The sequence below is a fragment of the Streptopelia decaocto genome, assembly GCF_964273445.1.
Source record: "Streptopelia decaocto genome assembly, chromosome: 3".
NCBI lineage: Eukaryota > Metazoa > Chordata > Aves > Columbiformes > Columbidae > Streptopelia > Streptopelia decaocto.
Genome location: NC_138656.1, coordinates 95,784,449 through 95,808,721, shown reverse-complemented (window position 1 = coordinate 95,808,721; position 24,273 = coordinate 95,784,449). Strand labels below are relative to the sequence as shown.

Here is a 24,273-nt window from a genome sequence, read left to right as displayed (position 1 = left end):
ATGTGTCTCAAAAGTCAGATATTTCTCTTGTGTTGCATCGCAAGTGAAGTTTGGATGGTAAAGCAGCTTGACTCCAGAAGAAATTTCTCCCAAGGACTTTACTCTGTTGAAGATGGTGGTTCTGCAAAGTCGAACAGGCTAAAAAGGAGCTTGTATCCGGGAAGGTCCTGCAGGCTACGAGGCTGCTGCACAGGAAGGGATGATGACTGCAGCTTTAACATCGTCTCCAGATCAGCTATTTGTTACTGTGATCAGTTCTGTGCCTCAGGTTCTCCTGGTCCTGTGGATTGTTGTCCTGACTACTGGGAAGTTTGTGACAACACCAATGAGCCCATCAGATCAAGTGAGCCTTGGCCACCTGCACCATCAGGTAGGTATAGAGAAAATGCTCAGCTGGCATTAGTGCATCATCATAAAAATATACTTAGAAGTAAAATTACTGATTAAGCTTTAGAGTGTATACATCCTAAAAATATGACTAAAGGTGTAGTGGAAAAAGATACTGAGCTTGCAACTGGAGTGAAAATTACACTTGCTTTTATTTTTTTGTCTCTAGGGACATATTTTTAGAATTGGCTAGACCATATTTCTGTCGGACTGAACCCCTGTTTTACCTGAAACTTACCAGAGATAACCTCATAGGGTCAAAATTGATGTAATCTCATCAATTTCAATGGAGTTTTGCAAGTCAACATGAGATGAACAGCAAGATCTTTTCTTTTCTTTTTTTTTTTTTTTAAATACATCAGTACAAAAGCATAATCAATAAAACTGTGGGTTCTCCTGAATGATACTTCTCTGAGGTATTCTGCAATGGTTTTGATCCAGCACAGCTTTCCTGTGAGACACCATTTTTCCTGCAACAGCTCAAGTGCAGGAGTAGGTGAACAGATGTTGTTAGAACAAGGATCTCTGGCATATTTTTATTTCTCACTGGTTCATAGTGGAAGTTCCTCCAGGAATACTCTAAATTCCGTCTAATTTGTTTTAGAAATAGAGATTAAAAAAAAAAAGTTATCTACAACCCTCTAGTCCTCCCTGGGTTACTGCATGGGCCAAATCTCTGCTGGTGATAAAACTTTACAATTGTGGGCTTTAAGACTATGTAATTTCTTACTATTGGTAGACCAAATCTGTCTGAAAATGTGGAGACTGTACTAAAGTTTCAAAAGCCTAGAATCAACAGGAATAGCATTAGAACATTTAAAATTAACTGTTCCTTTGCAATAACCCTGCTGCTTGCATTCCAGCACTCAGACCACAAGCTCTTCAAGAAGTTGAGCTCTTAAGCCAGGCATGCAGCCAAAATCTGATAAGTAGGAGTGACAGAAATGCTGTAAACCCAATTTGATTCTCCAAAGTGTTTCTAATCATCTAGAAGAATGTTCTATGATTTATGTAAATAAAGACATTTGTTTCATATTTATTTGTTGCAGTCATGCATAGTATTTCCAACAGATTGGGGGGCTGTTGTCGTAAGCTCTATATAAACATTTAACAGCGTTTTGGCTTCAGAGCTGACAGCCTGCCAGTCTAGTTCAGCAAAATCTTTAATGGAAATGAATCATTACAAAACCTACAGCAGTTTGCCATGTGGGCACTGCTGCAGGTCTGCCTCTAAAGAGTAAAAGTGTAACAGAGGGTTTAGATAAGGGAATAAGTCAGTGGTAATATTTTTTACTGCCTTCTGTAATCCAAATTTTGCAGTTGTATTCACTCTTTTGTAACTCCTGGACTGTACATGCCTGCCAGAGGTAGCAATTATATTTACTCTATTCAAACACCTTTAATCATCCTATCGGTTATCTTATATCTTTTTCTTTTTTTCTTTTTATATCTCATCTCAAAATAATCTCCTGTTTTTCTGATCCTTAAAGTGATTCCCTAATAGAAAGTCTACAGGTTTTAAAAATCTGTTTATTGAATATTTTTATATAAATAATTTAAAGGGTAAAAGAAGAATAATAAAGCAGCCAAAATATAACAGGAAACAGACAATCAAACTGTCAACCCCCCCAAACCCCCAAAAATACAACAAAAAACCACAAACAAAACCAAAACCAACAAAACACAAACCGAAAATGCTCAAAAGGAACATTTAGAACTGAAATGTCTGAGGAACACAAATTGGAAGGAAAAAATGGAGGAAAAAAAAAGGACTGAATGCTTGAAGAGTAAGCACTAGGAAGCAATTTTAGAAATTATATACTAGCTGACTTTTAGTAACTGAGACTACACTTCTGCCTTTGGCTAAAGGCTAAGCACTAGAAGACCATATACGTTAAAGTACTTTTCACCTGGAAGATTCTGGTCCTCAGGCTGCCTGTAGGTTTGCTCTCAGCATTTCCTGAGTCATACTTCTTTAAATAAACCAATAATCAGAAGTGCTTTACATGAGCTGGAATGAAAAGCAATAAAACTGCTCAGCATTTTATTCCTAGATCTCCGTCTCTTCACTGACTTGGTGCACAGCAGCAGTAAGCTACGCTGTGAGTTCTTCCATGGGTGTGTACCACGCTGAGGGCTGGTCTTGATTTAACTATGTGGAACTACTTTGACTTTCTTTATGAACCCAGCATTCAGTATGTTTCAGTAGCTTTCCTGCGTAGTTTCGGAAGAAACTGTGCACGTAAAGTATCAAACAGAAGTTCTGGATTTTTCATTTTTTTTAAATTTTTGTTATGAGACAAACTGATAGAGTTTTATTTACTGACTGTACTTCTCATTTAATTTATTGTTTTGCTTCAACTGCTCTGATGGTACAAAAAGCCCTGTCAGAGTCAACACACTGTATGTCACCCTGGTGGTGGTATAAAAGTGACATTCAGAGAGTTTCCTAATGTTTTTTATACTACACGGTCATGATCTGGCCTACAAATGAGTAAAACTGGAGACATTTCACTGACAAAAGTACTTACATCAATATTGTGGGCAAAGGAAGTACAGGCTATAAGAATATAGGAATGCCGGACTGGGAAGGAAGTCCTGATTTATCAAATCTGCTTCCTTCTGATCATGATTTTTGCATCATATAATCCCATTCTAAAGTCATCAGGCTGCATCTTCAAATTAATACATTTCTGACTTAATAGATTAATATTCTATCCCAATACCTTCACAGCCAGTCAGTCTAGCTGTGTTCTGATGCAAGCAGTGTCTTTTTGCTTAGACATCTCTGCTTTCTGCCGCTGATCCCTTGAGCACATTTACAGGCAGCGATCTTGGACTTCTAAGTCTTGATTTTTCTAGACTACAGAAACTGTGTATTTTTAATCTTGAATTCCCTAAGCATACATTATTAAAAATCTTCTCCTGTACTTGTCTGGGTTTGCATTTTTTCTTGGGCAAGGGCGGTGAGGCCTGACAGCAGAGCTCCAGTGATACTCTGTCCTGTCACTCAGATGTTGCATCGGTTTCCTCAATCTATTTGAAATATCTTGCTTGATGCCTCCTTTCAGCTACTGTCTGATGCTGACTTCATGGCAGGCTGTGACAAACAAAGATGGGTATTCTATGAAAAACCATAGAATTGTAGAATAGTTTGAGTTGGAAGGGACTTTAAAAGATTATCTGGGCCAACTCCTCTGCAAAGAGCAGGGACATCTTCAACTAGACGAGGCTGCTCAGAGCACCGTCCAGCCTGGACTCGAATGTTTCCAGGGATGGGGAACCTACCACCTCTCTGGGAAACCTGTGCCAGTGTTTCACCACCCTCATTGTAAAAAATTTCTTTTTTATGTCTAGCCTGAATCCCTCTTCTTTTGGTTTAAAATCATTACTCCCTGTACTATCACAACAGGACCTGCTAAATGTCTGTTTCCATCTTTCTTATAGGCCCCTCTTAGGTACTGAAAGACCACAATAAGGTCTCCCTGGAGCCTTCTCTTCTCCAGGTTGAACCACTCCAAATCTCTCAGTCTGTCCTCATAGCAGAGGTGTTCTAGCCCTCTGAACATTTTGGTGACCTCCTCTGGACTCTCTCCAACAGGTCCATGTCTTTCCTGTACTGAGGGTTCCAGAGCTGGATGCAGGTGGGGTCTCACCAAAGCAGAGCAGAGCAGAGGGGAAGAATCACCTCCTCTGACCTGCTGGACATGCTTCTTTTGGGGCTGCAAGTGCACATGGTTGGCTCATGTCCAATCTTTCATTCACCAGTACCCCCAAGTCCTTCTCCACAGGGCTGCTCTCAGTCCCTGCATCCTCCAGCCTGTATTGATACTTGGGATTGCCCTGACCCAGGTGCAGGACCTTGCACTTGGCCTGTTGGACCTTGTGATGTTCATGTGGGCCCTCTTCTCGAGCTTGTCCAGATCTTTCAAGTGCACTGAAGAGTCAGTGTATATGGAAGGTCTTAGAACACACACACACAATGTCATTTTTCAGGAAGTGGTATCAAAGAAAAAATTTAGGAGGCTTATATTTGTTTGGAAAAGTCATCACTCAGTTGAGGTTTTATACTGGGCTTTAGAGAGTATGTGAAACTATTAAACTATTTAACAAGAAAAATAATATGTTACAAAAGTTTGGGAATAGTTCTTAGTTTTTTTAATTCTATAACTAGGAAAACATATTTCTATTTTAATTGCTGACTAGAAAATTCTTATTAGAAACATGTTCTTTTTAAGTTTATTGCTGGAAAATAAATATATTTGAAGAATTATTTTTATTTACATGTAAGATATTAAATTTTCAGTGAGTGTTTTCAATGTGTTACTCTTTTGTTTACTATAAATGATAATGTACCTGGCAAAAAATTAAAATATGTCAAACTGCTTTCATTACTTGGAAGAGACTTTAAATAATTGTTGCTGACTTTCAACTATTTGTGTGTACTGCATACAAACAATTAATTCCATAATAGAGAGAGTTTTGAGTTAATTCACTTCAAATATGATTTTTTTTCATATATCTTTATGTTATGTTGGCAGGTTGTTATAAAGATGGCCGGTATTACGGAGAAGGAACAATAATTAAAGACAACTGCAATTCCTGGTAATGTTTCAGAGAACAGCAAATTATATTTTATTTAGCATATGTCATGAAACAGGAATTAAGGTAGTGAGCATCCTTAAATTCTTATTAAAAATGTAATCAAATCAAAATAGCTGGAAGACTAGCGCTGCATCAAGGTATTGTAGAAATAGACTACAGCTGACTTAAAAGAATGGCAAGAGGTCCACAAGCTTTCTAATTAAGACATGAAAATGAGAATACTAAAGTATCTTCCTCATGGCCTAATTCTGTTCCTGCTCAGTCAATCTGCTCACTCTGACCCGAGTAGAAATGGTTTCAGCTTCGACCTGGGCATTGACCTGGTCAGTAAAGTTTAGGGGATTATTTTAAAATGTCTTCCTCTGTTTCTTTTGCATGAGTGATGAGCACTTCCATTATTTCAGAAGGGAAGAATATACATATATATGTATATATGTATGTAGATTGATGTAGGAAAGCGATGAGCACCCCTTTCCTTGCCTTGGGATAGGAGGAGAAGGAGTGGGCAGGGGACCTCTGCAGCCAGCCTGGCAGTCGGCTGCCTGAGCCACCTCCCACTTTGCATCTCCAATCCCAGCCCTGCAACTCCAGCCCCAGGCCAGCTTGGTGGACTCCAGCAGCACCCAAACAGAGCTGGGGCCTCCACTGACCTGACTTTGGCCCATTGTCCTTGGAGCAAGGATTCCTCAAAGCCTCTGATTTACAAGACAGACATTACCTTTTTTTTTTTTTTTTTTTTTTTTTTATCTATTTCCCCTCATTTGGTCTCAGGAAGAAAGATAGAAGCAAAATTTTTCAAATATGACCTTTACCACAAGCTGTAAATCTTCCCACCTTGTTCTGGTCAGGATTCATTAGGTCGTGAAACAGTGAGAAGTACCATGGTATTTTCATAAATATTATATGATGTTGATGTTGTTTATGCTTTTTTCCCTCCATCTTCCTTCTGCTGTCAAAATTCATATTTTCCCTTTGACAATTTGTTTTCTGCTCAGTGTTATTCTTGCTGTTTCAGTAAATGCTTCCAAAGTCTCTGGAAGTGTTCAAAAGAAGTATGCCTAGTTCGTCAAGACTTAATTCAGCGCATAAATTCTGGAGATTACGGGTGAGAACACTTTTATTTTAAGGTTTTGTTGTAAACCACTGTATTGCATGTATGTGCAAATTATAAGTTATGCAGTTCTCCATGTCCCTTCCTTTTCCAATTACATCAACATCTGAGAAGCTTTCCTTAATCTCTGGCAGATTATTGAGTTTTAAATGGAAAGATACCAAAAGTCTCATGCTGGTAAGAGTTGACATTGTAAATATCTATTTAAAACATTCTCCAAATTTAGTACATTTTTTTTTTCTCACAAAATGCTATTTAGGTCATCTTCCCCTATCCTTCACTTTACTTACTACTTGGGATATATATTTAAAGTCATTTTTCTCTCAAGAGCATCATTCCCTATAACAGGGTTCTAGGTAGCCTTGGAAAAGAGGATGGGCCAAATGAGGACCAAGAGGGGGCCTGCCGGCTGTTTACAGACAGAGGTACAGGGTTGTCTCCCTGGGAGATGAGGTGCTAAATTCACCAATGAATCCTACCCAGGTTTCAAGCTGTGACTCAGTGCTGAAACATTTTGTACTTCATGGGAGACATTCAAACCAACTGAGTTAGGATAGACAATTAAGTCAGGTACCTGGAGGCCTTCACCTGTTTCATGTCAGTGGTAAGCAGTAAGGTTTGCCATGGGTTAGTTAAACCCACCTGAGATATGACTTTTGCAGATGTTTGAGCTCTTCACTGACTGGAGGCAGACCAAGAGCAATCAAGTTCCTTATTATTCAGGCAGCATGAATCCCACCTCCTTGTTTCTCATACACAGACAAGGAAGAAATGGGGAAAGAGAATGTTTTTTCCCCGTGGCTCAGAGTTTCAGTGTGTTCCAAGTGTGTATAGCTGCAAGGTATTTTTTTCTGTTGCACATACAGTGTACAACAGAGTTAATACTACAATCTGGGTCTAGTCTACCTGAGAGTAGGGAGAGACTAATTAACGAGCCACCGGGAGCCCTTTCTCTCAGCCTGGCTCTTGGTGTAAAACTCAGGCAGAAGGTGTCAGCTGAGCTTTCTGCTGGGTTCAACAGTGTCTCACTGCTGGTGCGCCAGAGCTTCAAGACAATGTAATCCACTACATGAAGCTGTTAGTTCTCTATGGGCATCTGGTCTGAAGCATAATGTGAACATAACTTTCAGACCACAGGAACTGTTATAAGCAAACATCTTGTTTCCTAGTGCTTCTCTGAAGCATTACATGTGTGTCTCCTGCAGGCCTACACAACACTGACCTCAAATTGCCACTTTTCTCATACTGCTGTGTTGCTCTGTCCTGTGCTCATTCACAGTGGAAGAGTCCATAATAAATATTGTCTTATGCATATTAAATGCAAGGTTTTGAATTGCAATTTGAAAGATTTATTTCTGGATGTTGTTATTAGTGGTGCTTTTATAAAGGAGCAAGGTATTAATGTGAGCAATATCTCTAACCTGGGTTTTGGTGTGTGTTTGGTTTTTTGGGTTTTTTTCCTGTCTGTGAGGAAGATGGAAAGCTGACAACTACAGCCAGTTCTGGGGAATGACAGTGGAAGAAGGTTTCAAAAAGCGCCTGGGCACATTCCCTCCATCTCATTCCTTGCTGAATATGAGAGAATCTCCTGTAAGTGTCGTGTATAACTTAATTTTTTTTCATTACTTTATCACATGGAAAAATAAATATGAACAATTACAAGACTATGATTTAACACTAAATGCTTCTGTGTTGTGTAAGAAGCTTCCAGAATAGTTCTTCAAGTCATAGAGAGTGTGGTCCTATTTGACAGAAATCAAACAAGGAGGAGCAAAAGCAAATGCTAACTATTGGGAAGCTGTGCACCAATATTAACATTTCAGTACTGCCTTGTAGATCACTGGTGTTTGAAATCCTTGCTTCTTTAGGACGTTTCCCTATGATCTTCTTCACTTGCTAATCATTGCACACATAGTTGCAACCATTAAAGAAAAAAAAAACCAAACCAACCAAAACTTGGCATAGTTCATTAAGGCTGACGGCTGTCACTAAACAGCAACCCTTGAAAGAAAGTCTGAAAGCCTGTAGGATCAAACAATGTAAAGACACATTAGGAGGCTGGGATTTTGGCTAAATGGAAATAAAAATAATGGGAAGCATGGGAAAATGAGGCGATTCATAACTATCAGCTTTCTAAACCTCTTAGCCTTGACCATTTTCATGGTAGCTAAATTATTAATAAATTTCCTATCACATATTCATGCTCAAATTAGTTCTGTAGCAAAGTGAATATACTTTAAGTTATGTAGGTAGGTTAAGCAATTAAAGAAGAAACACATAGTAATTGAATCCAGAGTAGATTTTCCAATGCTATGGATCAGTTAGCTTCTTTCTTAGAAGACCTACAATTGTGGAAATCATAGACTGGAAAACCTAACTAACTCACCATAATGAAATTAGAAAACTTGTAGGAATAAGTAGATAGATCCAAGGTTTGCAAATGACATTAAATATAACAGGTTTTTGTCTTTGCCTTTATATAGCTCAGGTAAATGATGCCATTTGATTATCTATTTAAAGTCCATTATTGATGCTTGTTGTTTAAGTGTGTGCTGGGAGGGTTTCCACATCATGAAAGGACTTGTGGGGAGTGTAGTGCAGAGCTACCCCTTGAGAGGGAATTTGGGCGAGAGAGGAAGGATGATGTGTCTCTTCAACAATTTTAACAACCCTAACCCTTTTGCCTGAGGCAGACTGTTCTTTTGTCCCACAGAAGGTTATCTACCTACAGTGGCTCAGATTGGCCGCCTTGCTCAAAATTACACTATGGAGTATTGTCAGAGTAAGAAACTGAAAGAAATCAAGCTTTGAAGTCATGCCTTGGGTGATTTGCTAGACTTAGACTACTGTGCAGCCAAAGGGTTAATCTCAGTTGAAGATGGAAAGTCAAAGTAAGAAAACGACATAAAAGATTTTCATTAATATCTAGTGGACATCTGCCACAGGTTGCCAGTGAACTGCACTGAGGGTCAAGAGAGTTGGGAGTGAGCTGCTGTTGCTGTTGTTGGCTTTATCCTTGAGAAAATACAGTGTGATGATCATATAGCATAAGCAAAAAATGGATACTATGTACCCAGCTCACAGATTGACATCTATGTTACTAGGTATCTAGTTAGGTGAGACAGATTCAACCTAGGAAAATGAGAAAAGGATGGATATAAGAAATTCTTTATGATGTTTCCTTTCTCGTAGCCAGTTTGGGGTAGTTGGTCACTCAGCGGTCTTGCAGTATGTCCAGCCTATTGAATTGGTGTTACTAAGTTTCCTGCAGCTGCTTTGCTGCACTTCTTATGGCCTTTGTTCCACTGACACGTTACTCAGTCATCCTTTCTCTATCCACTGTCTTTTTACAAAATCTGTGAGCTACAACCCAACTAATTTTGGCAGTGTCATGCACCCCAGGAGCTTCAATGCATTCTTCTCCAGAAATCCAGCTTTGCACATTCATGCATTTATCCCTTAGGAAGTCTTAGAGCTTGTTGGAAGCACAGGCTTTGCACAGGAGACTAAATAGTCTTTCTCTCTACTTACAAAAGCTAAAAATATAAAATAATATCTGTATGACTTTCTCAGCTTCTGGAGAATTCTTCAAGCTCACAGAAAATTGCTCCGAATTGTACATAAGCCTGTCTCCTACCTATGGCTTCTCTTCAGAAATATTAGAACTTTCTTGCTCCTAAGCCAGTGGTTTCAGTCTTGGCTAGTCTTGATGTAAAATGTTTTTCTCTGAAGTTTCCTGTGAAGCTCCAAATCTCCCTGATTCTACCACCTTCTATAGTTTTCTAGAACATCATCTCTTTACAATCCTTGTTCTGCCTCAGGGAACTTCTCTTCTGCCACATTTTAACACTTCACAAAAACATTTTAAAAAAAGTTTTTTTTTCACTCATAGCCAGCTCCATATTTATAATCACTGAACAATCCAGCAATTTCATAGCACTGATTGGGATCACCAGGGGTACATGGACAGATTCTTCCAATTGGCAAACCAACAGTAGCCATGGAGTTAACTTCCAGGCACTTTTTAGACAAGTGTCTTACCAGATTTTAAGAGACACTTGTCTGTGCTTCAGCTTACATGAATAATGTTCTGTCACCGATATCCTGTGAAGCATACTAACACATTTACAAAGTCCAAAGTGATGAAAAACAAGTGAAAATTCACAACAGTGTTTCCATGAAGCTTCATCTGTAACTAGGTGGCAGCTCAGAAGAGAGTAAAAAGATATGACTGATGAAATTCAGAAATAATGACTTTCTAATATTTTTCAGAGACATTCTCCAAACCTTAATGGCTTGAACTTTAAGTGACTTTGTTGAGTAATAATTCACCTTCAGGCCAAAGTACTGGTTACATACTCTGGATAAATTGGCACTAATTAAATATTCATTCATTCTCTGGGATTATTGCTGTCTTTCCCATTTTGCAGGTGAGAAAACTGCAAGTCATTAACCCAAAGTAATAAATTTAGTTGATAAAAATGCTACAACTAGTGTTCAGGAATTTTTTGCTCTATGAATCTTTGGCTCTATCTTGTGCTGACCTGATTAAAAACTGGTATCTTTGCTAGTCTGTAAAAAAACCCCAAAACATCCACCTTTTTTTTTTTTGTTTCTTTAATACTTTAAATAAAAAGTGTTTCTTCAGCGTGCTACTTGATCTTCTGTTTAGGGAACAGATGACAGTTTCTGGTACCTAAGGGCCTGTCGTTCTGATTATTTTCTACTGTACTTTTGGGATGCTTGAGAAAACCATTTTTGTGTAGAAGGAATTCTTTACTCAATTGCATAAAAAAAAAGATTCAAGAACGTAAAGCCCTTCTGTGTTAGTCACTTTACAGCTACAGTGGAGTCTTAGATCTCAGTGGTGTTGAAATGTTTGGTTGGGGACCACAGTCTTTTTAGTTGTTTGTCTGACTGACATATCCAACAACAAACATGGATTCATAACATTAATTCAAATACAGTGTGACAGAGCTACATTTCATCTCAGGGAAAACATAAGCTTCTTCAAGTTGTTCATAGAGCTTTTAAAAGGTCTGCTATTATTAAAAGTCTATACCTGCTCAGTAAGGTGTTGTTTATGTCTGGGAAAGGTAGTTTGGTATATTAGAATACCTAAAAGACAATTATATGGAACAAGAACGTAATCCGAACTGAGGACCCTCTACTCCAGAGGAGTATGGCAAGACTGAACGCAGACCGACAACTAAAACTACCTAAGAAGACATTTTGAAATGTTTACCCACTGCAGGAAACAGTGTCATCATTCTTTGAAGTCCTGTATAGCACAAAAATAACCACCATGCCTTTAAAACACATTGTGATAGACGTTTGGTGGTCTGGAAAGAGGTGCATTGCAATGGTTGGGTCTGCATCTGCTGGCAACAAGGTGCTCAGGTGTCATCTGACAAGAAAATAGAATACATAGTTATGTGGTACCATTTTGGATTAAGTATCAAAGAACTTGTAAAGACAATGTGAAGGTATACGAAGTACACCAGCTCTTGCCTTATAGTTCACATGTCTAATATGTGTAATGGTTCCTCTGGCATACGTCTTTTCCTAGTAAAAAAGCTCAGCAGTTGTGTATCTCCCCTTGCAAACTGAAGGGCATGCATGCCCATTTTGACTGTACAAAGCAAGTGATATCCAGAACTTTTCTCCTACATAAAAAAAAATATTGCTTTCCCTCAGGAAAACTATTTGCAAATTCATTAATCTTCGTCCTTTTTTCTCTGATGGGCTAACTGTACTCAAGTACTCAAGTGAGTGTTCTTTCATAACCTCTTAGCCTCCTGCTTTGGCCAGACTACTAACTTCACTGCAGAGAATACACAGAAAGGTTTAAAAATAGTTTGTCAGTAATTTTTTCTGATTTCATTGTGCTGTCTGATGGTGGTCTGATGGAGAAAGAATTTCCTAGACTTACTATTTGTCACAGAACAGCAATGTTTCTCAATATCAGGGTAGCAATTTCCTGATCAAAAATCTAATGTTTCTGGCTACAGGTCAATCCTGCATTTTTAAATGACAAGACTGAGGGTTAATGAGGGATTTGCTCTGGGATTTACAATATGAAGCTATTAAATATATTGGCAGTAGTTTAGGAATATGTAAAATTACACATTGGCTCAGACCAAAGCTCTATTTAAAATCTTGTTTTTCTCAACTGCCTCATTTCATATAATTGTAGAGAATCATAGAATACCAGGTTGAAATGGACCTTAAGGATCATCTGGCCCAACCTTTTCTCATTTTTAACATTGTAAGGGGACATAAGTATGCCAAATAATATTTGCCAAATTTTGGTTATTTACTCATTGATCAATTTAGAATGTAAAAGAAACACTATTTGTATAGGCCAGTATGATTCATCTTCAAAGCAAATCTTGTGCATACTCATTGAAAATGAACATAATGATAATTTGGCAACATGTTCTTTACCTTAGCTGTTGCTTTCTGTGCATCATTTGAGGTTGCAAGTCCTGTGTATCTTGTGTACCTTTTTAAAAGTAGATTTTTGAAAGGAATTAAAATATTGAGATTAATATTTTATCAAGTTTTAAAAGATTACTGGCATGTTATGGGTGGAGGTCAAATTTTCAAGAGCACTTAAGTGATTTAACAACTTGCAGTATACTTTAAAAATGGCTAGTGGTGTTTAGAACTCACATCTTGCATCTAAACTAGTGAACCTAGAAGCGCTTGATAGTAACTGGGTCTGGGCATATGCACAGACTGTATCAATATGTCTGTTGGGTGTGAATCCCAGTCTAATATCAGACAAAGACCTGAGGTACAAGCTTTTTTTTCCCCTTACCCACTCTTAGAAACCCTGGGTTTTCTGTGGGAATGAAATCCAGGCATACAAGCTGGATGGGGGCACTGCTGTTTCCCAGCATATGCAACAAAGTGATGTGGATACTGCCCAAGTGGTAAGCTTTGGTTCCCCAAAGAGTCCAGAAATAGTCTGAAAGAACTTGGTTCAAATGTTTAAATCCTCTTAGGAAAAGTTATGTAGTCTCATAAGTCACATAAACAATTTAGAAAAATGGTGCAGCAAGGACACTCAGAATTAGGAAACTAAGTTGAAATAGAATAAAGGATTTTGAACAGGATAGAAGGCATTGACCTTCAGGGCATGAGCCTGCTTATAAGAAAGAAGCATCATGGACTGCTTTACTTAGGAGCAGATTATCATATTTTGTGTATTGTATTTTCCTCTGGAACACATGTTAACAACAATTGTTTGAGACAACCTGATAAGACTGTATGGACTAATATTGTAATTCTGTATGGCCATTCCTGTTTCCCTGTGTAGCATAAGCAATCATTCCATAAAGTTCAACAGTGAAAAAAAAATTGGGTCAATGTTTTTGCTATGTTGAACACAGAGTAATTGTACCAGATGGTTCTTGCATATGGGGATATTTGTGCAAAGCTTGGGGGACATAAATTAAGGCTGAGAGATGAATATGCCAAAAAAGGCTGTCCCAGTGGCTTTACTGATCAGACCATGAATTCTCATCAGCTCAACATCAGATTGCAAAGCAGAAGAAAAATCACTGATTTTCATTCTGGAATGAGAACAAGTGCTGGAAATTGAAAAACCTCTGTAAAAAACAAATCAATGATATATTGTACTGATGCCTACCCTGGGGTAACTAAAATTTCCTATCTGGTAGTTAACAGGTATTTAACTTCCTAACAGGTAGTTAACTTTACTGCTATTTATAGCAGAAGGCTTTTCTTGCAAAAAACGACAGTTGGGTCTTTATTCACGTGTTTCATGGGGAAATGTTATTTGAGACAAGAATCAGAGAGAAACTGGACAAGTTATTCAGGCTGGCAGCTGTGGAGCTCAGCTTTCCTGCTCGGCTGGTGGAGTGCGAGAAACCCCTGGCTCTCAAAAGGTCTACAGAACCCAGTCACAGGTTAACAGCAATAGAGATGTTCGCGGAACCACAGCTACCAATGTTTATGGTTTTCTCAATTTTAAAAATTAAGAATTTTTAAAACAAAATTAGGGTAAGATTTAAGGAAATATTAGAAAACGGAACATATATAGATCTCCTACATTTTGTTTTAGGGAAGCTCACTTCCAGAAGAAAAATTTCCTGTGTTTTTTGCAGCCACTTATGCGTGGCCTGAGTGGATTCATGATCCTTTGGATCAACGAAACTGTGGAGCATCCTGGGCTTTTTCAACCGCAAGTAATTTTTTTTTTTTTCATCTTTAAATTGTCATTATATGTTAGGTGTCTGATGAAAATTTGTAGTGACTAGTAATGAAGGAATTTCAGCTTGCTCTTCACTTTTTATCAGCAAATCGGAACATTTGAAATTACTGTAACTTTCCCTCCAAGTTGTTCCAAAAACTTCAAAAGTCAATCTGAGCTGTAGAGCTTTGTTTCCTTTTCTTGTGTAACACAGAGAGGTTTTTGATGACAGGAAGTAGAGAATGAATTGCCTAATGCACTTTATCATGACTGGTAGAGTAACTTTTAAAAAGTCTGCATCCCTTAGTTGCACAAGTACATGCTTGACTTGAAACTTAAAACGAGAAGGCTTTATGTTTTATCTATATATTTATATATTTGCATAATACATTTGCCATTGTCCAGCCCTTGTTATTGAAGTAAATTAAGTATAACTTTTTAAATAATTTTATGAGAAGAAAACCCTGAAACTCTTCAGATATTTGTGGAAGAAACTATTTTCAAATTCTGTAAGCAATGAAATTTCAGTAATGCAATTCAAACTCACGCTACAACCTCTGCTTTTATGAAAAATGGACACAAATGTTCATGTCACTTTCTCCAAAGAAGCTACACTGATTTTTCTTACACTGCAATAAATCTCAATACATATTGGGATATATATAGAGAAGAAAACTATGCAATCAACCTTTATGACTTGTTCCAGCCAGTGAGTCCTCACAGGTTCAGGTTTCTGCAACTGCCACTTTAAATCACAGCAGTAAGAGGAGGAATTAGGTCAGGTAGTCCCAGCTCCCTGCCAAAGCCAGACTGAACACACTCTCTTACCAATATATCTTGTCCAGTGTAATTTTAAAAGAGAAAACAAGACAGCTTCTAACAGCTCTCTTGACAGATTACTGCAGATATGAACAAAGGTTACTGACATAATTTCCAGATATTCAGTCTAAATTTTCCCTTTGATAAGTGAATCTTCTGATTTTCATTCATGTAATTATTTTCAATGCTAAATATTATGAGATATCTTCCCATGCTTTTTAGGTGCATTAACAGTTTCAGTCTGAATTTTCAGTCCTTCTTTGTAAGATTAATTGTTGCTCAATGAATAGGCAAGCACTGCTATATCATTTCTTCTTATCATGAATAATTCCTATAAGTATTCCAAAACTCTTAAGTGAAAAACTTTTACACCTATGAAAATAAATTATCGTGTGACACCTCACAAAAGCACAAAACACGGCCATTGTCAACCGCCAGTAGCAGATTGACTCTTCTGAAGTCTTGTCCAAACTTCACTGAAATCAGTGTTGATTTTGATGGGGCTTTAGATTTCGACAGTTTGTGGGGGTTTGTTGTTGTTGTTGTTTGGGGTTTCTTTGTTGTTTGTTTTGTTTTGTTTTGTTTTATTATTATTTTTAGGCTCAAAAATGAAGTGCTAATTTAAGCACAGGTTAACAACTAGGACTGGGAATTAGTTGTTTCACTGTGATTTAAAGAAGTGGTTTAAATTTCACCTACAACTCAGTTAACCTAGTCTCCCTTTAAATCAGTGTATAAATGTATTAGTACTCAGAATTATGACTATCTGATTGAGTTCAGATATCTAAGGTGTCTGTCTCTGAAGAATAATTTCCTGAAATAAGGGAAGTCCAATGAATCCCACATTTACACAGTAATGTGAACAATTCTGAATATTATTTCCAGTAAAATCAATACATACTTTCAAGTTTGATGTTTCTTCTTCATAGGACTTTTTATTTTTATTTTATTTTATTTTTTTTGGTTGTTTTGTTTTGTTTGTTTGTTTGGTTTGGCTTTGTTGTTTTGTTTGTTTTGTTTTTTTTTTTCTTCAAATAAAGGAAGGAAAGGTAGAAAATAACGAAAAGAGATTTGGAGATTCAACTCTAGAGAGGTGGGAAAGTATTTGCATTGCTTGCTGAAGTTAACCAGATATAAATATGCATTTACAAACATGGCAAAGACTATCAGACTAAATTATGTAAACACCTCATCTGATGATTAGATATGTGGGACTTTATGATAACCAGTAAGTCTATGGATATAAAATATTACAGCAAAGTTGCCCATGGTGCTTTGTAGTTTTGCAATCCTCCCTCTCTAAAGTGTGTACAGAATATTTATGTACTTTTTTTTGTAAAGAAATCTGCACAGACAGAAAATACTGATGTATTTCAGTCACAATAATCAGCCTGAAGTTGTGAGTAATTATTTCTTTCTGATAACAGAAAATTTCTTTCCAAACAGGTGTTGCGGCAGACAGAATAGCTATTCATTCTGAGGGTCAGATCACAGACAACCTTTCTGTTCAGAATTTGATCTCTTGTGATACCAGGAATCAACATGGATGTAATGGTGGAAATATTGATAGTGCTTGGAGATACCTGAAAACACATGGGTAAGTATTTTATCTGTCTGTTCAGATTATTTTAAATTGAACAAATTGCTTAAGTTACAATGTGGCTTGTGTTACAATGATGATTTCTGACTTTTCAAAAAGAGGCATTTAGCTCTGTATTATTTCATCAAGACTATCCCTGTCTCTCATGTACACCTTCTTTAAATCACCTTCGTGAAGCCCAGAAACTATAAAGCTTTCCCAAAGAAATAATTGTAGACTATTTTGAATGAGAGCTCTTGGTAAGAAAACTCTGCAACCACCGAGCTCCCATTTAAACCTTGTTAAATCTAGATGTTGGCATTATCTGTAACACAACTGAGGAAATATTAGTATTTCTAACAGCAAAACAAACAAGAAAGGTTTTTTTTGTGTCAAACACCATGAGTGGACTCAAAAATTCTAAGGTTATTGGGATAAAGGCTCTTCACATTTAACAACTGTGGGTAAGCAGCCAGTTGCATGAGATAACATTTTGAATATTCAAAATGGTCAAACATCTTTCTATAAAACAAATTCTAGTGATCCCATCCCAAGATTGTTCCAGAATGCAATATGCTAACAAGGACTACACCTGTAGATCCTTCTTCCTTCAAGTCAAACTAAGCAAAGTTAACATGAGCAGCTACAAGTTTTTTAAATGACACATAATAATTCATAGAATCACAGATGATTTAAGTTGGAATGAACTTCTAAAGGTTACCTAGTCCAATGCCCTGCTCAAAGCATAACTAACTCTGAAATTAGATCAGGCTGCTCAGGCCATGCCCCTGATGATGTTTTGGTTATCTCCAAGGACAGAGGTTCTGTGCAACCTTTCTTGCAGCAGGTGTCTTTGACAATTCTTGTGGTCAAACTTCTTTTTTTCTTCTTATATCTAAACAGCAATTTTCCTTGGTACAATTTGTGACTGGTACCTTTCAGCTTTTCACCATGTATCTCCAAGAAGAGTCTTGTTCTGTTTCTTCTATGACCTCTCCTTATGTAGTTGAAGACAGTAATCAGAACCCCTTTTAGCCTTCTCTTCTCTGGGCTGAACAAATCCAGCTGCCTCAGTCCCTCCTTTCATATAATATACTTTAGCCCCCCTAAGTGCCTTCCACAGGACTTACTCAGTTTGTCAGTGTCTTTACTGGTGATCACATAACTGAGCACAGCACTCCAGTTGTAACCTCACAAGTGACAGAGGAAATAATAACTTTTCACAATGTCTTGGCAATGTTCTTGCTAACACAACCCAGCATAGATTGTCCACCTTTGCTGAGAGGGCCCTTTGCTGATGTACATTCAACTTTCTGCTCCTCGGGACCCCCGGTTCTTCTCCATGAAACTGCTTTCTACATAGGCAGTTTCCTGCCAGTACTGCTGCTCAGAGGCAGGATTTGGCTTCTGCCTTTACTGAATTTCTTGATGTTTCTGTCAGCTCATTTCTCCAACATTACTCTGAATGGCCACCCTGCATACTAACCATTCCACACCAATGTGGCATCCTCCACAAATTTACTGAGAGTGCCTTATGTCCCACTGACCAGATTGTTAATAGAGATGCAAAACAGTGTTGCTGCAGCAGCACTGACTCCCGAGGAATGCTGCTAGTAAACAGACACCAGTCACTTTGATCTGTTGACCTTTCAGTGTGCCAGCTCAGTTCAGTTACTGACCTTGTAAGTGACTTATTCAGTCCGATATCTCTCCAACTGAGCTACAAGACTACAGCAGACCATGCTCAAAATGTTGCTGAAGTCAAGATAAATGATACCCACTACTTTTCTTATTCTCCATGAAGCCAATCATCTCATCACAGTCAGATCACCTCATAAGGGAGAGACATAATTTGGTATGATAAATCTGTCTTGCCTGTTCCCAGTCAACTACTTCAACTTCATGGCTTCCAGGAGGATTCGCAATAACCAGATTTTATACACTGAATAAATAAATTCCACTTTTTCTCACATTACAAGAAATACTTTTTTACTTCCTATTCCATACCAAAATCTATTTCCTCTCTCACTTTCCTACACTCTCATCCCTTACTTTGTCTTTGATATACTTGATACTGATAGACAGATCTCAAGTATGCTGTAACAAATTTTGATTTCAGTTTAAAAAAACAACAAAGAAACCAATCATGGAAAGAGCAAAAGTATGTCAGTTGTGACGCATCAGCCTGGGGATCCAACTGAAGATTAAAGTGCTGTCATTCACATGGACACAGTATATAAATTGATCATTCTGCTTTCTTCAAGTGTACCAAACTGTTTCTGATCTGACAAGGATTTTGTGTTGTTATGGGGGAGTTTACATCGAGTGTTCTTTTGTGTTTCTGTCTCAGGGTTTAAACACTGACTTAGTTTTGATCTAAGTTTTGAGTGGGAGACTTGTTAGATCAGTGATTACAGTGGAGAGTGACGGATTCCACCTCAGAACCTCATGTGGGTGAAAGCAAAGGCTTCATTCATGAAGAAATGAAAGTTTTAGCTTAACATTTTAAGCAAGACTTTTCTGTAAGTAGAAGAACAGCCCCCTTTTGATCAGTAGCTCATGCTCTTAAGAGAGTAAGTTCAACACTTTCTCACTGGACTGTTTGCTTGCCCACCATGTTAAGGATAGAAGCACAAGAACTTTCAGTGTAGATGAGAGATACATTTTAATAAGTATTATATCTACAACAGTTGGAGCAAGTTATTGTTAGAGGAAAAGCTCTAAAGGACACAGCAACAGGACAACCTCCTAGTCTTCTGTTCCCTCTGACTGCTATTCCTGTACAGGCATAACCACCATGATTCTATAATAAGATTCTTCCTATAGCAGAAAGCTGTGTTATTTATTTATTTATTTATTTATTTATTTATTTATTTATTTAACCTGAAGCAGTGTGGCTAGTGACACAGAGTGTTCTGCAAAGACATTTTAAATACACAAGAGTTAGCTTATTTCTACAAGGAAAGCAAGGCAGGCTGAAGCTGTGTGACGCACTTGGTTATCCGCCCAGCTGTACCCACACAGGAGCTCGTGCTGGTATATATATGTAGCAGTGAGAAGATTGCTCCCTGCCTGACCACAGAGTGCGAGTGTGAAAGTGGTGTGAAAGACCAAGCTTTCTGGCTGATGGAAGCCTGGAAGCAAACAGAGAGGGCACCTCAGCTCACCAGAGCACACCTGTGAACCGTCTTTTCGCCTCCAAAGTCTGAAGTACTTACATTATTGCTCACTCATCTGAGCCGCCCCATGGTATTCACCAGCTTCTTGCAGCTATCTGAGCAAACAATCTGCAGGATAGTTGTGAGAACCATCACAAAATTTTGGAACTGATAATACAATCATTTTTATAGCTGAAACCTCATAACCAATAACCCTTTACCTTTGACAATGAAAAAATGGAAATTTATAGCGTAAAGTGTTTTTTTGAATAAAACCTGTTAAATAGTGCCTGTTTCCTCACAATTTCAGGTGACTTTTGTGAGTCAGTATATTGCAATCATTTTTTCTCATTATCTCCATACCCTGCAATAAGGAAAAAGCACATTGATTTTCTGTATGAGATTGTAAATTTGCACAGCAGGTGTACAATACCCCTTTAAAACTTCTGGTTTTCTGATTTCTGAAGTGTGGTTATCTCAGGTTTTTGATAGATTTTCAGGAAAATTGAGTGCTAGTTTAATCTATCCCCAGTTAAGCCAATTGAAGACTTCCATAAAGCTCAATGAGGTTAAGATAGTGCTGAGAACTGACTTTTCAGAATCACTGAGCACCCAATTAACAGTGAACTCTGCTATAAGTGGAGCTGAATTGCTGCTGGACTCTCACTCTCTGTCCTCCTCCTTTAATTAAAGAATAAATCTATATTCTATTTCTAATTATTATTAAATTTAGACATTTCAGTTACAAGCCATAATTTGGGAGGAATCAATGTAGTATGAAAACATCTATGTTATCTGCTAAAGGAAATTAAAAGCTTATAGTCTTTAAGAACGAGAAAGAAACGTTTCATTTTCAAGTAGTAAAAAGGCTACACACTCGAATGCAAATACTACTTCTAATCAGGGCTTGGTCTGATTCATACCTTGGGCTCTCAGTAGTTGCAGGGTTTGAGAAGGTTATTATTAGTTTTGGCCAACTTGTTAATAACATAATATAATGTTTTAGGTTATGTTCTCATCTCACAATTCAAACATACAAATACAGTAAAAACACAACATTTTTCATTAGATTGAACACATAAACATGACTTCAGATGGATTCTACCAAGAATGTATGAACACACTGCAGACTTTTGCTACTTCTCTCTGGATGCTGCTTGCTCTTAGTAGTATTTATGTAGATGTGTGTGTATACATACACATAAACATATTAACATTTATCTCTGCTTTTCTTCACTGACTCTTCTGGCAAGGTCTTCTCCTTGAAAAGCGTTCAGTGTTTACTCTTGTGCTGATGCTTCAGCATGTACAAACTCTGTTTCAGCAAAGACCTGTCAAATTATGTTAATCATGACTGCAGAAAATATGGTTAGTGAAAAGACTCAAAAGTGACTGTTAGCTGAGAATGAGTTCTTATGTCTGGATTGCACACAGCGTTGTTGGGTGCTTCATCTCTATGCCATATAAGACCCATCCATGCAGAACCTATGACACTCCAGTGCAACAATCCAACTGAAAGAAGAGGGGGAAAAATTCCTAGCGCAGGGATGAATTTCTCCTCTGTTGTCTCTGAAGTGTTTCTAAGTACACCTGAGGTCTCATACCATTCCTTAAACTGGGTTGCAACAACCCACTCCTGCTCTGCTTATGCCAGATCACACTCTGAGGATTCTGTTTGCTCAGCTTACCTGCCTTTTGGAATCTGGCCATCAGTGGTGACTATAACAATTATGTATATAGAGACAGATATAAAACAAAGATTTCCTGCTATGCAGCAATAGAAACAAAACATAAGAAATTTTAAAATGAGTAATAAAACCTCATATGTGTTTAACCTAAATACTTACCATTCCCTATTGGAAATCTTGGAATTCAGAATACCTTCAGATATTCAGAAAGGATTAAAGGGGTTGCTGGTGAGTAGATGGAAGACCTAACCAATAACAGCCTAACAACTTCAGATGAACAATCTCTTCATGTAGGTGGAATTACTGCTTTTTGCAGCTCTTGGATGTGTTGGTCGAGTATGGGCAGAAAGAACTTCCTAAGCAAAAAGATGTTCAGCTCAGGGTCAATTTTTTCTACCACCAGATGCTAATGGGAAAGCACCATGTCTTATCCAAAGTAGCTGAAACATATAGGTGCTCATATTTTAAAAATCCTAACAACTAAATATAAACAGGCAAACATAATTATCCTCCATGTTGGGTAGAAATACAGTTTTCAGTTCTTTAGATTCAGTAAGTTCAGTATAATTGGCAAGTTACTTAAGTGCATATCCTCTTTATAGGACTACCAATTTTAAAATATTCTTCTTCAGTGAACTATTTAATAATGCTCTTTAAAAGCATTATTTATTATTTATTATTTATTATTTAAAAGCCTCTGACAGGCCTCAATGGCATTATCACAGAGATATGTAAATTGTTTTGGAAACACGTATCAGTATAATGTAGAAAACTAGGAGGCAGAGTCCCTTTATTTGAGTATTTCAGGTTCTTAGTAAGTGCCTTTTAAGTATATGTTTTGTTTGCTTCACTTTATTGAAGTAAAAAGGATGTTCAGTAAGTTAAACAGTCAAAATGGCTGAACAATTCAGGATAAGCTACTTGAAAGAAACAAACTTACTGTATGAAGAAGCAGTTCATTTGATGTCTTGTCAGGGTGAAGAATTAAAACCACTCCTTACCTTTCCTGGAAAATACTTCTTATTTTCATTGCCTTTCTCCATACTTGAATTCAACGAGGACTCTCAACCTGTGCTTCAAAGCTCCTTTGATTTAGCACTCTAGAGATTTTCAAATCCAAAATTAGCATGAGTTTAAGTCTCAGGAGAATTATCACAGCTCCTCTACAATCACTGGACTGACATCAGTGTTAAATGACTTCGGGTCTTTGAAGCCTGTAACTGAGAAAGTGTTGGACAGATGATGTTTTCTTTGTTATTCAAAGATTTGTCTTTGTTTAATTTAAAATAATAAACACAATTCACGCATTTACTGTTGCATGTTTCCCTCATAAACTGATTTTGGGGGTTTTGAAATCTTTGTTAGAACAGAAACTGTCCAGTGATTACTGGACGTAATATTTTTAAATTGTCATCTTTATAGAACATAGAATTTCATTTAAAAATTTTAAAGTAAGTCATATTTCATTAATGTAAACTCTAAAACCTTGAAATTGAAAGCTTTAATGCAAATTTATGAGTGGTAGGAAAAATTTAATTGGTGTATGAGTAAGCAAAAGCTCTCTTAACATTTAGAAAATGTTTTGAGGTAGATGCTTTCCTAAGAAATAGCCACAGTGTTTTCAGGTGTTGTAGAGACCAGGCATGTACTCCTGTGATATTATGGCACAATCTGCCATTTTGTTTCCTTGAGATGCTCATTGCTGCCCATAAGCAGCAACTGCCTCAGCTTCCTTTTATTTGGAAGTACACCGTCTGAGTTCAGCCTACTTGGACTTCGAGTTTAACCCTATCAAGAGCAATGTGATGGGAAAATGAAGACAACAGTTAAAGCAAATACTTACCCATACTCATGTCAACTTCATAAGCATAAACGCCTGAACATTACCGCAAAATAGCAAAATCATAAAATTACAAGAAGTCTCACCTCTCTGATCCTTACCCAACCTCACCTTTTCAATATCATGTATTTTGTCAGTACTTCAACTTGGGCAAAGTCTTTCCTGCCAACTTCACTAATGATAATTCATTTTTTTCCTGGTGACTCCAGATGGACGAACCCTGTCACCAGGCCCTGTCCAAATGCTTTCCCTAGTACTGCTTTATGGTTGGATTGTTCATTAACTTACAAAAGCTCTGAGCTTAACATTTTTCAAAACTTGAACTTCACTCCCATGTATTTCAAGTAGTAGAGGTTCTGTTCTCTTTTAAGGAGGTATACTCCCTACGAATTAAGGTATTGTATTAATCACTGAGGGTTATGCCTGTCTTGGGAAGAACAACTGCATTTCATCATATTCCAATAGGAGACTAATTATTTTTACCCAAATCTTTACAAAATGAATATAGAATTTTTTTAAATCTCAACAAATTTTCACAAAAATGTGAGAAAATGTTCTCTATTAATTCAGGAAAATAGAAGTTCAGGGACTTTTTAGCTAAAAGAAATAAAAAGACCTGCAGCTTTTCACCAGCATTCCTATAGAAAATGTAGATAAAACTGGAAAATGGTTCATTTCACTTCAAAATTCTCTGATGCAATTATTTCCATTTCACAAGCCATTTTTGATAAATAGATCCTGTTGACAACATTGGTAATTTATTGATCTCATTCAGTGTGAACATTCACGCATTGTTAATGAGATGAATGTACTAGGTGACAAGTGCTGAAACACATTTTCCAGTAGTCCAGAGAACTACTGCCAC

At 37.4% G+C, this 24,273-nt stretch overlaps 1 protein-coding gene across 1 annotated transcript in view; it reads left to right on the top strand.

The window, feature by feature from the left end:
* TINAG (tubulointerstitial nephritis antigen) overlaps positions 1 to 24,273 on the top strand; it is a gene marked incomplete at its 5' end in the record, with an annotated part of 47,464 nt that continues 23,191 nt past the window's right edge. Inside the window, 6 exons of the mRNA XM_082048713.1 lie at positions 1 to 370; positions 4,929 to 4,992; positions 6,008 to 6,097; positions 7,579 to 7,693; positions 14,196 to 14,319; positions 16,590 to 16,740. Of these exons, the coding sequence (XP_081904839.1) occupies positions 1 to 370; positions 4,929 to 4,992; positions 6,008 to 6,097; positions 7,579 to 7,693; positions 14,196 to 14,319; positions 16,590 to 16,740 (914 nt within the window). The remainder of the gene's footprint in view (positions 371 to 4,928; positions 4,993 to 6,007; positions 6,098 to 7,578; positions 7,694 to 14,195; positions 14,320 to 16,589; positions 16,741 to 24,273) is intronic.